Genomic DNA, 14,559 nt, shown 5'->3' with positions numbered 1-14,559 from the left:
TCTTGTGTGAATTATAGCTTCTTGTAATGTGAATACTGGTCATATACAGTTAAGCATTGACATAAAAAAATTGATACTGAAATAAGAGGATTCAGCAACATTTTGTTTCATTTCAAAAGCAGTTTACAACCCCAAAAAAAAAAAAGTAAAACAACAGCTAATGTCAAATTTCAGCACCATTCACAAAAATCAGCAAAGAACATCAGTCATTTTTCAGCAAAAATAGCAGCAAAAAACCAGCAAAACAGCTGTGAAAAACCACCAAAACAGCATTCTAATTGCAGTCATAAACAACAACCAAATTCCAGCTTAAACAACATGCAAATTGTTGTCATTTTCGACAAAAACAACATGTAAATTACAGCAAAAAATAGCAGCCAAACTCCAGGAAAAACAACATCTAAATTGCCATCATCTTCATAAAAAGCAATAGCCAAACCAACAAACACAACAACTAAACAATTCCCGCACCAGCAGCAAGCAATTCCTGCACCAACTTAATAAATTAGCAAAAACAACAGCAAACTTTCATCACCTGCAATACACAAGAAAACACCATATACTCGCTAGAAAATCATCATAATGGCACAAAAATATACATAAAGAATGAGTCGTTTTTACCCAAAAAACTGTTATAGCTTCAAAAAGTAGGTCCACTTTGTTGTGTATTTGAGAATTTTCCCAAACAAAATATGGTCCAATTTCTACTTCGGCATATCCCATTTGTTCCTGTTCTACTACTCCTTGTACAACTTCATCCTGTCCTCTTCTAACCTGAAAAAGAATAACAAATCATTTTTGTGCTAGTTTAGGATTATTAAATAAAAACCAAATGCTATTATAACAATCGATATTACATGTAGTTTCGGCCGAAATGAAGAGGTAGTTTCTGGTGGCACAACATTATATTTGCAAGTCCTTGTATTGTGGCCAGGTTTGTGACATGTACTACAATCTAGAGATTTTTGCTTTCGTTTCATCTTTGTTCGACTAGATCCAACTTCATCTTGTTCCTTTCTTCTCACTTTTTGTTTTCTTCCTCTCTTATTATCTTTTATAATCCTTGGAGGCAGAGGAGGAACTTTACTTGACTTAGGCCACATTTGTGGTCCATTCATTGGAAGAACTGAATTTTCATAAATTCTTCTATATGTTTCCACCTTGTAACAATCATGAACATAATCAAGAATGTTATCCTTTTTAGCCCAAATTGCTGCAATAGCATGCTTGCAAGGGATCCCAGTGAGACTCCATTTTCTACAACTGCAAGATTTATTCTCCAAGTCAACTGCCCAATTGTCCGTAATTGTAGCTCCTAAAATTTCATAGCTCCAGTGATTAGATTTTCTAGGGATATATTCAGCAGCTGCAATCTGATTGTTGTGTAATATATCCTTGATCCTAGGACAAACATCACCCGATTTCCATTCTAGCCATGAGTAGATGGCGCACTTTCTCCAAAAGTGTCACAATTGGCTTGTCTCGAGCATCAAGTATCATGCTATTAAACACTTCACACACATTATTTAGTAAGATGTCACACTTAGCATCTGAAGAGAAATGCGACCTAGACCCTTCGCTAGGTTCTTCGTCATTTAACCAAGTAGCAGCATCAAGATCTAACTTTGAAATATTTTTCATGCAATCATCAAATTTTCTCACAGTACAAGACTTTGCAGCAGCCCAAAGTGCCTTTTTTAATGTGGAACCGCCAAAGCCAGCCTTTTTAAAATTGTTATGAAGGTGTCTCACACAAAACCTATGGCTCACATGAGGCAAAACATCATTAAAAGCTTCAATAAGACCTTTTTGTTTGTCTGACATAAAGGTCCAACAAATCTCATGTATATGCAAGTCAGCAGCTAAATGATTCAAAAACTAGGCCCATGTCTCTTTGCTTTCCTTTTCTACAATTACGTAGGCAACAAGAAATATATTGTTGTTACCATCGATGCCAACTGCAGATAACAATTGAGTCCCATACATTGGACCCTTCAACCAACATCCATCCACACCTACAATTTTTTTACAACCCGCTCTAAAGTCAAGCTTACAAGAAGCAAAACAAATATATATTCTCTGAAATCTCTGTGGCTCATTGGGGACCTCATTATCAGTGAGCTTTATGTAAATCGTAGTGCCTGGATTTGTTCTATCAATTTCATTGCAATAGTCCCACATCATTTTATATTGATCTTTAATATCACCGTCAATTAATGTAATCGCTTTCATCTTAGCTCGTTTAGCTTGAGATAACGTCACATGAGCTCTTAGTTCAACACTTACCCTATCCCTAAATTCCGCCACTCTCCAATTCCTGTTTGATCCAACTTCTTTGAGGTACTTTCTTGCAATGAAAGATGAAGTGATCGTTCTATTTTCATGATACCACTCCTTACAAGTATGTGTAGGATCGTAAGTTCTAATCTGGAAAGCCTTATCTCTTTGCATTCTAGAAGCCTTGATTTTCCATTTGCACTCTGGATGGTGTATGCAAATTGCCTCCATTCTTATACTATCATTCCTGTCCCATCGGATATACTTTCCATTCTTAATCTCATGAGTTTCTACAGCATTTTTAAAGTCCTTCTTTGTCTCAAAGACATATTCTAGACCTAATACTGGGTTATCTCCATCGGTCTTTGGATTGTACTGAGGAAAGTTGAAACTTTCAGTTTCAGAATCACTATCCAAACTCTCCGTGTCTTCAGAATCAACACAATCAGAACCCCCCTCTATATCAACCATCTTTCTCTTAATTTATTTCAGCACTAAGGAGCTCTCTCTCTCTCTCTTCCAGATAGCTTTGATTCCTCTTCCCATGTGTATCAACTAGAACATCATCAGCTAAATCAGCTTCCGAGTCACTAAAATCATCACATGATGAATTTTCACACAAATTCTGTTGTTTGTCATTTTCTCCAATATTTGATTGATTTACTGAATCCACTTTGTCCATTTGAAAGTAAGAATCCAAATGTTCAAAGTATATTTCAAGCACATTGTCCTTTTGGATGTTTTTGCCAACTGTGTAGTCTTCAAAATCTGTAGAGATCAACTTCCGATTACGAGGCCTTCCAAACCTATGCCAAAAAGTTATCGAATCATTTGCGTAACCACATATCTCTGCCATCTTCTTGAATTCAACAAGATTCAATTCTGTCGTGTTTACATAGTCAATGTAATCCATGTTTCCTCCAACGTAATGCTTATCTGGTGTACGCTTCATAATTCCCCCGTGATAAATCTTCACAGTGACAAGCGAAGACTCGGTTATTGAATCTGAAATTTCAAATAGTAAACTTCATAAGGTGTTGTTGCAGACAAAAATAATACGTATTGGTTGTTTTTTGAAAACGAACTAACGTGATTAACTAAAAGCTAAACGTTAACAATATTAAAAACTAACAGACTAAACTACTTTGCCAGAGAACGAGATGCCAAAAAAATCAACAAATTTCGAAAAATTATTTCATCAAAATAAATAATACAAAACGTGTTCTGCTATGTTGTGCCTTAAATTTAGATGAGAAACACAATACTCAAATTCTAACCCAAAAAGATTCTACAACCTTAAAATAGAGAAAAATTCTCACCATAGAAAAAAGGTGATTGTGTATCACTGTTGCGCCTTAAGAACATTATTACTTCCTGATAATTGTTTGTTGCTATAGATACGATTCAGACTTGATATGCGTTTGGTGTTCCAATTTCAACTTTTGGCTTCAATAGGGCTGAGTGTTATGCTCTTTGGAAGAAAGGAAGACAGAGAGACAGAGCATATGGGAAAATAGTCTAAGTTTGGAGGGAAGTGTGATATACATGTGACGAGGCATCCGTTAAAAAAGTAACGGTGGTTAGGGTTATGACTAAAAGTGCATCACTTTATTAAATAAAAGGGACTATTAGTGCTCCAGGTGAAAGATAATGTATGATTTGGGTTTAAAGCCAAAGATATTGTATGATTTTGGGCCTTTTCTCCCACATGGCATGTCACCTCACCGCCCCAACTCATTTACCCCTCTCTTCCCCTTCTTCTTCACCACTATCATCTCCTCCCCTCCACAACCTTTGCCACCATTAGCACCACCATACCACCATCAAGCCGTGATGCTACTGACTTCCTTTTCTTCTCCATCTGAATTATCTCTTTTAATAATATAACTTATTTATCCTTTTCGGTGATTTCGATTATCTCAAGCGATTATCTATCGTGTAGATTTCGACGAGTTAAGCGGTGAATATTATTATATAGTATTTGTAACCAAAATGTTTGGGTGTGGAAACAGTTGTTAATTGCCATTGTATTAATGAAAATTTTTGGGTTTTCATTTATTAGTTTTCCCGTTTAGAATATTAACGTTTCAAATTCTACCAAATAAGTTTGGATTGGTTTTTTTAAAATTAAATTTTGAATTAATGGTTTAGTCACTTCAAATTTGTAGGCAATTTAAAGTTACAATTTTAATTAGGAGCGTTTTTTTAAGCAATAATTAGGAGTGTTTTTTAAGGAGATGGTGGTGTGGTGGTGCTTATGGAGGCAAAGGTTGTGGAGGGGAGAAGATGATAGTGGTGGAAGAAGAAGGGGAAGAGAGGGGTAAATGGGTTGGGGTGGTGAGGTGGCATGCCATGTGATATCCATCTCACCGAGTTGTCAGTTGTCACGTCATGTCATATCTCATGTCAACCATGGATAATTTTAACGGAGGAGGGGTATATATGGACCAAAGTATAACAAAGGGTTATATTTGAACTCAAAGTATAACGAAAAGGGTATATTTTGACCCAAAGTATAATGAGGGGTATATTTAACCCTTTTCTGATAGTACAAGGGTATATTTGACCCTTTTCCATTTAATGTATATACTTACACAAGTGCAATATTTATATAATTGTGAATAAATGTGTATAAGTGTGTGTTTTCGTGTATAATATTGTATAATTATATTTTTTAGTGTATATACCTACACATTATACACTTTTATATACCTACATACATCATGTACCTGTCTTTGTATTTAAGTGTATAACATTGTATATAAGTGTTTTTGAGCCAAAGCTTTGCAATGTAAGTTTTAGGCTATTTTTTTTTTCAATGTAAGTGAGCAAATTGTATATTTCTGAAATTTCCCTATTTTATCCCGCATTTGATTATGAGTATTAATTAATTTCAGAATATATTTTGCACTAAAATTGTGGGATTAGGTATGCCATTTAGAGCATGAGATAGCTAATCCGATGAGATATTTCAACTTATCCCAACCACCGGGACGTCCTTGTCAATCCCATCTCTGTAACCAAACGACTATTTTTATAACTTAGTTTAAACCGAAAAGTATGTTTATTAATCTCAATAATTGCAATTTGCATGATTCACTAACCAGGTCAACTCTACATTCTTTAATGCTTAATCATTGATTATCAGAATGTTGTCATGCAGTACATGTTGTGCTAAAGGGGAAAAAAGCAATAATTTTCAACTGAAAATTTAATCAGCCGCACGTCAATCTATCTATATATATATACATTACAACGGCAATTATCAAAGCAATTATTGCACCCTCTGACTGGCACATGCCCCTTCAGTTCTTAAAAGCTGTCTTTGATGTATTATTACTTATTAAATATTCTTCTATGAACTGAAAAGAATTAGAGTAGATAACTATTTGAGGATGAATCAATATAATTTGTTTTATCTTGTTTCACGGAACCCGCGTCAAGAGGAGAAGGCCTTCGAAAATAACACATCTATTTTTCAATTAGGATTAACAAAATAAGAAAAACTACAATCAAACTATAACAGCTTTAGTCTAAAAAAAATGCCCTGGAATTAGAGAGGTCGGTTGATCAGATCTAATCAATCTTCCTGGAATTGTCGTGATGGATATTTCGAGGAATGAGCTTGAATTTGTTGTCAAAAAGAAGCAAAATTTATTACTAGCACTATTTAATTAGTACAGATAACTTAATTTGTCGAGGATCGACACATGGTACCTAGGCAGTCATTTTCACAAGAAAATATCTAGTACAATAGTAGGAGGTACATTATACATAGAAGAGGAATGAATAATTGATACCGCCTCCACATAAATTGATACTCTTTCTTTTTTAGTTTGTTCAAATGAGAATAACGCCTTTTTAGTACTCCTTAATTTCTAAGATACCATTTCACCCTTGATGACGTACTCATATAACCATTGCAATGTGAGGTTTGTTTAGAAGTTCTTAATTAAATTTCCTTGGGCAAGTGCAGAAAGCGTTTCTGTTCTTAAACTTTGTGTCCTGTCAAATAACGATCATAAAAAATGAAGTACAGGGAGTATAAAGCTTTCAGCTGGGGTCAATTTTTCTGGTTCAGAAAATATCTTTAACGAACCACAACAAATTGATTAGGAGTATATATCATGCTAACAACTAAAAACACCAAGTGTTATAAAGTCTGTTGGCAAGTTAATATACATTGATATTAAACCACCAAGGATTATAAAGTCTGCTGTTAAGTAAATATATATTGATATAAAAACACCAAGGGTCATAAAGTCTGCTGGCAAGTTAATATATATTGATATAAAATATAAGGACCCTTTGGATATGCGATAAGGTTAGATGCGGCGAACTGGATTCCTTAAGCAGATTTGGGACCATTCGGAATCTCCATTGGGTTACTTAGATTGTCAACGCTTTAATGTCTATATAAACACATCTAAAGTGTCTCCAGTTAAAACATCAGCTTAGCTTCTTCTTTAGCATTTTAATCAAATATTTAATTTTTGTAAAGAAAAAAATGGGTGATATTGAGGGATCACCTGGGAGTTCTATGCATGGAGTCACTGGTAGAGAGCCAGTTCTTGCTTTCTCAGTGGCATCTCCAATGGTGCCAACTGATACCACTGCACATTTTAAAGTGCCAGTTGATTCTGAACACAAGGCAAAGAATTTCAGGTTCTATTCATTTTCCAAGCCTCACGGTCTAACCTTTCAGCTCTCCTGGTTTTCTTTCTTCACCTGCTTTGTTTCAACTTTTGCTGCTGCCCCTTTAGTTCCAATTATCAGGGACAATCTTAACTTGACCAAAGTGGATGTTGGTAATGCTGGAGTTGCTTCTGTTTCTGGAAGTATTCTATCTAGGCTTGCAATGGGTGCAATTTGTGATATGTTGGGTCCTAGATATGGATGTGCGTTTCTCATAATGTTAACAGCCCCACCTGTGTTTTGCATGTCTTTGGTATCTTCAGCTGGTGGCTATGTTGCTGTTAGGTTCATGATTGGGTTCTCACTCGCGACATTTGTGTCTTGTCAATATTGGATGAGTACCATGTTTAACAGCCAAATTATAGGGCTTGTTAATGGAACTGCAGCTGGATGGGGGAACATGGGTGGTGGAGCTACTCAACTCATTATGCCTCTCCTCTATGATTTAATTCAAAGAGCAGGGGCTACTCCCTTTACTGCTTGGAGAATTGCATTCTTCATTCCTGGATGGTGTCATGTCATCATGGGAATCTTGGTCTTAACTCTTGGCCAAGACTTGCCTGATGGTAATCGTGCTTCCCTACAGAAGCAAGGTGGTGTTTCTAAAGATCAATTCTCCAAGGTAAGTCCATTTCTAATACGTATAATTTTGTATTCCCATCTTAGCGAAATATTTAAACTGATTACTCTTTTATTTTACTTAATTATGTCTTCAACATTTGATTCCCAATTTAAATGAAAGAATATGTTTAGCTAACTATTCCGTCTCTATCTTTTCACAGATATTGTGGTATGCTGTAACAAATTACAGGACATGGATATTTGTCCTGCTCTATGGATACTCTATGGGAGTTGAATTGACCACTGATAATGTGATTGCTGAGTACTTCTTTGATAGGTCCGATTTGCATCCATAATTAATTGAGCTTTCCTTTACAAACAATACTACTTAATTTTCGTCGCCAAATTAAGGGAAATAATCTTTGTTTAAAAATTTATGTAGATTTGACTTGAAGCTTCAGATGGCTGGAATCGTAGCTGCTATATTTGGTATGGCTAACCTCTTATCTAGACCTCTCGGAGGATGGTCATCAGACTTTTCAGCCAAACTTTTTGGAATGAGGGGCAGATTATGGAACCTATGGATCTTACAAACACTTGGTGGAGTTTTCTGTATCCTCCTCGGAAAAGCTAACACGCTTCCCCTAGCAATTTTTTGGATGATCATATTCTCCTTAGCCGCTCAAGCAGCAGAGGGAGCTTGCTTTGGTATTATTCCCTTCATTTCACGACGATCATTAGGTATAATCTCAGGTATGACAGGAGCTGGAGGCAATTTTGGTTCTGGACTGACACAGCTCTTGTTTTTCTCAAGCGCAAAATACTCAACAGAAACAGGAATTACTTACATGGGGTTCATGATCATAGCTTGTACACTTCCCGTAGCATTGGTTCATTTCCCACAATGGGGAAGCATGTTCTTGCCTCCAACAAAAGACCCTGTCAAGGGTACCGAAGAGCACTACTTCTCAGCTGAGTACACTGAGGCTGAGAAGCAGAAAGGTATGCACCAAAATAGCATCAAGTTCGCCGAGAACTGTCGGTCGGAACGTGGAAAGCGTGTGACTTCAGCACCTACTCCGATTACTGGAACGCCAAACCATGTTTAAGTCTCTCAGCACAATATGAAAGAATGGGTGCTTTAGAAAAACTTACTCGTATAGTTTTTCGGTGTTTGCACAAACACAAAAAAAGGAGCTTTCACTACCCTATCATATGATTAATCAATGTGTATTTCCATTTAATATTATGAGATTATTAAAATCAAAACAGTTGATTTTGTGTGAAATCCACTACAAGAATGAACACTTTTGTCTATCAATTTTTTTTATTTGTTTTTTTGCCATGTGTTGACGACAAAAAAATTGTTTTATGCGTCGTGGGAACGCTGATGTTTAAAGTCCATGGTGCAGTAATAGGTGTTTTTGGAAAAATTTATTGTTGGAGAACTAGCGTGGTATCTCAAAATTGAGTGCCCCTCATTGGTTTGGAAAAATCTTTCTCCTTCACTTGATTAAAGAATTAGAGGAAATGGGTTGAATTTGCCCTTCAACTTCGCAAAATGGTGTAGAGTTGCCCTTCATTAATTGTTTCGCTCAAATCTATCCTTATAACTAATATGGGCTAGATTTGTCCTTACTGACTAACAATACAAGCTTTCCAATACTTTTTTACGAAGGAAATGGGTCTAAGTTGCCCTTGAACTATTTTGTGTGATTTAAATTTGCTCCTGAACTTTAACAACTGGATTATTATTATGGTGGAAGCACCGCCATGTTTTTCATTATCAGAACCTTTAATATCCAGGTCTTTGTATCCCAAGGTCAAATTAGCCACCAAAAATAATTATCAATTGCACCTCCAAGAATGGAGTTCTAATGGAAGCTTAACCATAAGGATCCTTTACGCTATTCTCAAGTACTCAGTTTTTAATTCTCGATATGCTTGAATTCATGTATGTTTAGTGATACATATTGCAGCGGTAAATCTTGATCCTGCTTCTATGGTATCGCAGATCAACCAAGAAAGGTGTTCCATAGGAGCACGTTCAAAATAGGTATGAAAGACCAATGAGAGGGCAGCCCGGTGCACTAAGCTCCCGCAATACGCGGGGTCCGGGAAAGGGCCGGACCACAAGGGTCTATTGTACGCAGCCTTACCTTGCATTTCTGCAAGAGGCTGTTTCCACGGCTCGAACCCGTGACCTCCTGGTCACATGGCAGCAACTTTACCAGTTACGCCAAGGCTCCCCTTCAGGTATGAAAGACCAATATTACCAAATAATCACTCCTATGACCTCGCTCTACATAGCGCTCTTTTTCTACATAGCACTTGTTGAATTAAATTAGATATGGTATTCACATATCATCGCAGCCTACAATGTATATTCAAGTAGAAAGACCTGAGTTTGAGATAACGAAGGTGGTAGGAGTTATTCAAGAACTATGACATTATTCTGTTGTATCATCCTGGTAAGGCCAATGTGGTAGAGAATGTTTTGAGTAGAAAATCAGTCAACATGGCTATATCATGCATTCCTGATAGTTGAGGAGAGTCCTTTAGCTAAGTGTTTGAGTAGTTGCTGGCTAAATAATATATGATGAGCTTATAATGATGTTTTGATTATTTGACAAACAATGTTCCCAATAAAAACTAAGAGAGATATAAGAAAGACATTTGAAGAACCAAATATCCAAACAGATCTTCAAGGGATTCAGTGAAGCAGTCATATCAAAGAAACTGCTCAAAGTAACTGATCCTTATTTAAAACATAATTGGACTGCAAAAGCTATTTCATGCCAATTAGGAGGAAACAGAATATTGAATAATTCCTTATTTGATGAAAGGTTGGAATTCAAGTTATAGATATATTACCATAATTAAGTTGATCAACAATATATGCTCGTACAAACTTTACATACATAAACAACTATTAACTCGAAACATTTTTTCTGTAAAAGTGTTCTCTTTCCTTTCTTTAGTTGTTTCTCTTTCCCCAATTTGTTACTTTCTCCATCACCAAGATACACTGTTCTTTTTTCTTTTTTTTTTCTTTTTCTAATTCACATTTATAACGGAAATCTGAATAAATATGCATCTCCATCTCACCATTTTCTTCTCTACTCTCATCCTCTTCAATGTTAATGATCTTAACAAAACTGTCCTCCTTCCATGACGATGTAAACTTCCTCAAAATAATATGTCCCGCATGATTCAAATGATCATCTAAAACTCAGCATTAAGGTGAGAATTAGTACATTAGAGTTGTGGAATTGTCTTGTGATTATTAGAGAGAAGATAAGTATTTAAGGATCTTGATGTTATAATGAGCGATGCATGGATTATGATTTGATTTAGTTACTATCATGTTTATTCGTGAATTCTTTTGCTGATATGTGTTACTAACCATTGTCGGCCTATGATGCCTACTCAGTACGCGTTGATTGTACTGATACTGCTCTTGATACACCCTTTTTGGGTGTAGAGTGTTTCAGGTGATTGGTTGCAACCTGTTCGGAGATGTGCGGTGTATAATCTGAAGGCCTCCTCCCATTTAATTCCGGGATAGAGGTTGGGTCTTATAGTGTAATAATCCGTGTCATTTAGTCACTCTTGTACTAATCTAGACCAGGTCATGGGAACTTGAAAAGAGTCTTATTTATTTAACGGTTGTAAATATTTTCAATATTGGAGTTTATTATATATTGATTTCCGTTGTTAATCGAAATTAGTTATTGGAATATTCAAATTGTCTTTACTGATTTCTATGTTATTGATTGAGGGTTCGCCTACCGAGGAGGGAAAGGTAGGTGCCCACGCGATCCTAAATTGGGTCGTGACATACTGGCATAATACACTCATGTAAATATTGGCGTAATTTTGTTGCTTTAGCATAATATTAATATGCCTAGCAGTGATTTACAAAGTATCATTTTCAAATAATTTTGAAAAAGCTGCAAAATGAAGGACCTTATCAATCTTTTTCTATTTGAAAAGATTGTTGTGGAGGGAATATAGTATTAATAATTTCTTCATTAGTCAATCTATATTCTCTTTCTAAAATAGAAATATAATATTCGACATATTTGGCCATAAACCAAGGAACAAAAGAATCTTGTTGACTTGTGAAAGATCTTTACAAAAGTCTTCTTGAAAAATTGTTTGTTCTTTAGTATTAAAATTTTCAAAAAACCATTTTCTAAATGGTTCCCATATGGGTTGGAAAAATTCTTCACTGATTTTTTGTCTTGCGGGTGATTCCCGACTAAAATTCATTTTTTGGTCTTGATCCATTAAAAAATTCTATGGAGACAAGAAAGGTTTTGCAGAGTATAACCCACTACTAGTAACCAATTCATGATCCATGGAATGGAGAATTCTATGAACAAATACATATTAGTTATTCCTTCAAAAAATGTATTATTAGTTTCCAAGTCGATTAACTTGGAAGAAACTTCAACCCATTCTGTGTATAAACTTTTGAAGAGTTCCGGTAATATTTTGACTGATGGACCATAATTAATCCACCATTGACAAAACCAATTTGGTATGCCCTGTTTATAAACATTGGCACATATTTTATAAACCAAGAATGTTTTCTTATTAGCATTCTCATATAAAAAGGCTTTATGAAAGCTTTCAACATAATCCCAATAATTAAATTTAACTGGGACTTTTTGCTCAGGATGGATATAATCTCTTTCCTTGAGTGTGCTCAATCAATCCCCATATAGCTGGAGAAAAAAAAATTATTATCATTTTTGAAAAGTGATAAACTTTTCTGTTATTAGCAGGATAAAAATGTTGAATTTCTCTTGTTCCGGTGGAAGAGAGAATCATCTCATAATGCATTCTATACTTATAAGTAGTGATAGCGTATGACGCTGCATCAAAATACCTCTGCATTATTTGCCAAGGTTTATCTTTCCATTTAAGGTCATCATTTTCAAATAGAAGTATTACTTATCGGCTTTCATTTTGATCATATGAATCTGTGTCCTCATGATCATCCTCATTAAAGGCACCAGAATATGAAGGTGGAGTATTATCATCCTTCTTTTTGGATTTTATGAAATCCATAAATTCTTGATACATAGGGTCTTCTTTATTAATATTAATATTAGAAGATCCTGCAATATTGTCGGCTATTAGCCTCTGGTTACCCATTTGGACAAGAACAGTTCCTCTACCTGTTCCTTTGGTTGATCCTTTTCCTCCCCGTCCTCTATTAGAGTGGGGTTGAAACTGCGGTCTCATCCTGCAAATAATGGAAATAAGAGTCATGAACTCAAATATTCTCTTGTAAGAAAATCAGGGAAACTATTATCTGACTCTTTTTTTATATTGAATTGTAAAATCAAATGGCGCTAATAAAGCTTGCCACCTTGCAAACATTTGTTTAGAAATATACTAATAATAATATAGTAATAGTAATAGTAATAGTAATAATAAAAGAATAGATATGCTGAGGGATTTAAAATAGAGTATAGTAGGAGAGCGAATGCATATGGCGAAAATGGAGATACAATATAAATTCAATTGCTGGTAGAGATGTTGGATCATCTTTGCTATAACCAGCTTTCCATGAAATTTCGTTTACCGTAAATAGTTTTGCCGTTGTGCACACGGTTGTAAAGCTTTATGCCAACAGAGTGGTGCTAGGAGGTAGTATTGTAGGCGGCTTGAAGGAGAAAAGGAAATGCAATACAAACAGTGTAGCAGCTAACTTTGTTCAATGGAAAATAGGATAGGTTTAAGATAACACGGTGGTGAAAGACCTCATTAAGCATAAGTATGAGCATTCCCTAATATAAGTTTAATACAGATAACTTGAAGGCCATTTGGTGTTAAAAGCTGTCATTTTAAGAGCAATAATCTGGATCATAACTTAAGAGATTCGACATTACCACATATCCCATCAATTGGAAGTATTCTAAATAACACATGGGGACATACAAGTTATGAAGAAACATAGTAGTATAGTACAGTCAGCACGTTGTACTTGCAGCTCCTTTGGGTCGCATGTCAATGCTTTGTATGGGTGGTATCATAATTAGAGCAAGCCTTATACAAGCTTTTCTCCAGTAGCGTTCTCACACTCGGGCGGCAACAGATTGCCACAGGTCATCTTTTCGTCTTGAAGCTTGTAGCTTTTGCGACTTGATGTTTTAATACTTTTGCTTTTGATATTATCATTTTACTTGTCGATCGTTAAAACAAAATTTATTGTGTGGCTAGAGACCATGGATTCTTGGTAACACTGTGCTCTTTGATTGTTAAAACTTAATTTATTATGTGCCTGCAGACCATGGATTCTTGGTAACACTGTGCTCTTTGTTTATGAACTCAGGGAAATTGGCACAATAATTTATAATCGTTTAGCAATGCTCAATTTCACAAGAGGGGCATTGAAAACGAATGAAGGCAAAGATCCCTTTGCATCCTAAACAGAGGAGTGCTAGAAGCTAGTATTTTATGCGGTTTAAAGGAGTTTTCCCCCTAAAATTTTTGGAAAAAAGAGAAAAATGCAAATCTTGTGATTCTATGATGCCACATCAGGAGGCCTTTTGCCTGCTTTTATATATATATATATATATATGATAACGACCATCACATACATTACCTTGCATTATATTCGAACAAATATAGAGCCAGAATAGATGGTTTTGTGTCCATTACCGATTCTTATTGTTGAGCCCGTTCAATTGTAGGTTTATTCTTCAAATTACGTATGTCTCATTATGTAACAACAATAGACGATACAATTTATCCGAATATTGTGTTCATCAAAACAATACAATATATGATATATGAAACAATACATAACAATCATCTAAACAAAGGTGTAAGGGGTCCTTTGGAAACAAGTTATCGAGGATAACTTATCTTGGGATTAGTTATCACGGATTAGTTATTTCACCCTCCCACAGGAATAAAATAACACTACAATCCCGGGATAACTAATCTCAGGATTAGTAATAGCACGATTTTATTTCAATCAAATATGAGATAAAATCATCTAAAATA

The 14,559-nt window shown here is 35.4% G+C and overlaps 2 protein-coding genes across 4 annotated transcripts; one reads left to right on the top strand and one right to left on the bottom strand.

The window, feature by feature from the left end:
- Window positions 1-8: 8 nt before the first annotated feature.
- Window positions 9-3,785, bottom strand: LOC132617892 (uncharacterized). 3 transcript variants are annotated; one of them, XM_060332961.1, is made up of 4 exons: window positions 3,597-3,785; window positions 858-3,282; window positions 622-774; window positions 9-487 (listed from the first exon to the last, which is right to left on the bottom strand). In XM_060332961.1, exons 2-4 carry the CDS (start codon window positions 1,116-1,118, stop codon window positions 455-457), a joined length of 447 nt encoding a protein of 148 aa, XP_060188944.1. In that variant the 5' UTR covers window positions 1,119-3,282; window positions 3,597-3,785; the 3' UTR covers window positions 9-454. The 3 variants fall into 3 exon arrangements, 2 of the variants coding, with proteins under 2 accessions (XP_060188944.1, XP_060188943.1); XR_009573862.1 differs by having other exon boundaries at window positions 9-774; XM_060332960.1 differs by lacking the exons at window positions 9-487; window positions 622-774 and having other exon boundaries at window positions 789-3,282.
- A 2,956-nt stretch (window positions 3,786-6,741) lies between these two features.
- LOC132617887 (high affinity nitrate transporter 2.4-like) lies at window positions 6,742-8,836 on the top strand. Its single transcript, XM_060332955.1, has 3 exons — window positions 6,742-7,594; window positions 7,755-7,870; window positions 7,976-8,836. Exons 1-3 carry the CDS (start codon window positions 6,785-6,787, stop codon window positions 8,640-8,642), a joined length of 1,593 nt encoding a protein of 530 aa, XP_060188938.1. The 5' UTR covers window positions 6,742-6,784; the 3' UTR covers window positions 8,643-8,836.
- The last annotated feature ends 5,723 nt before the right edge of the window (window positions 8,837-14,559 follow it).

Source organism: Lycium barbarum, chromosome 11, assembly GCF_019175385.1.
Source record: "Lycium barbarum isolate Lr01 chromosome 11, ASM1917538v2, whole genome shotgun sequence".
Taxonomy (NCBI): domain Eukaryota; kingdom Viridiplantae; phylum Streptophyta; class Magnoliopsida; order Solanales; family Solanaceae; genus Lycium; species Lycium barbarum.
This window is presented reverse-complemented; position numbering and strand designations above follow the sequence as displayed.

Bases quoted from the DNA above. Each gene is read 5' to 3' on its own strand.
- LOC132617892 (XM_060332960.1), bottom strand. From the start codon at position 2,748: ATGGTTGATATAGAGGGGGGTTCTGATTGTGTTGATTCTGAAGACACG.
- LOC132617887 (XM_060332955.1), top strand. From the start codon at position 6,785: ATGGGTGATATTGAGGGATCACCTGGGAGTTCTATGCATGGAGTCACT. The intron at 7,595-7,754 runs GTAAGTCCATTT...ATCTTTTCACAG, and splicing joins CTAAAGATCAATTCTCCAAG to ATATTGTGGTATGCTGTAAC. The intron at 7,871-7,975 runs GTCCGATTTGCA...AAATTTATGTAG, and splicing joins GCTGAGTACTTCTTTGATAG to ATTTGACTTGAAGCTTCAGA.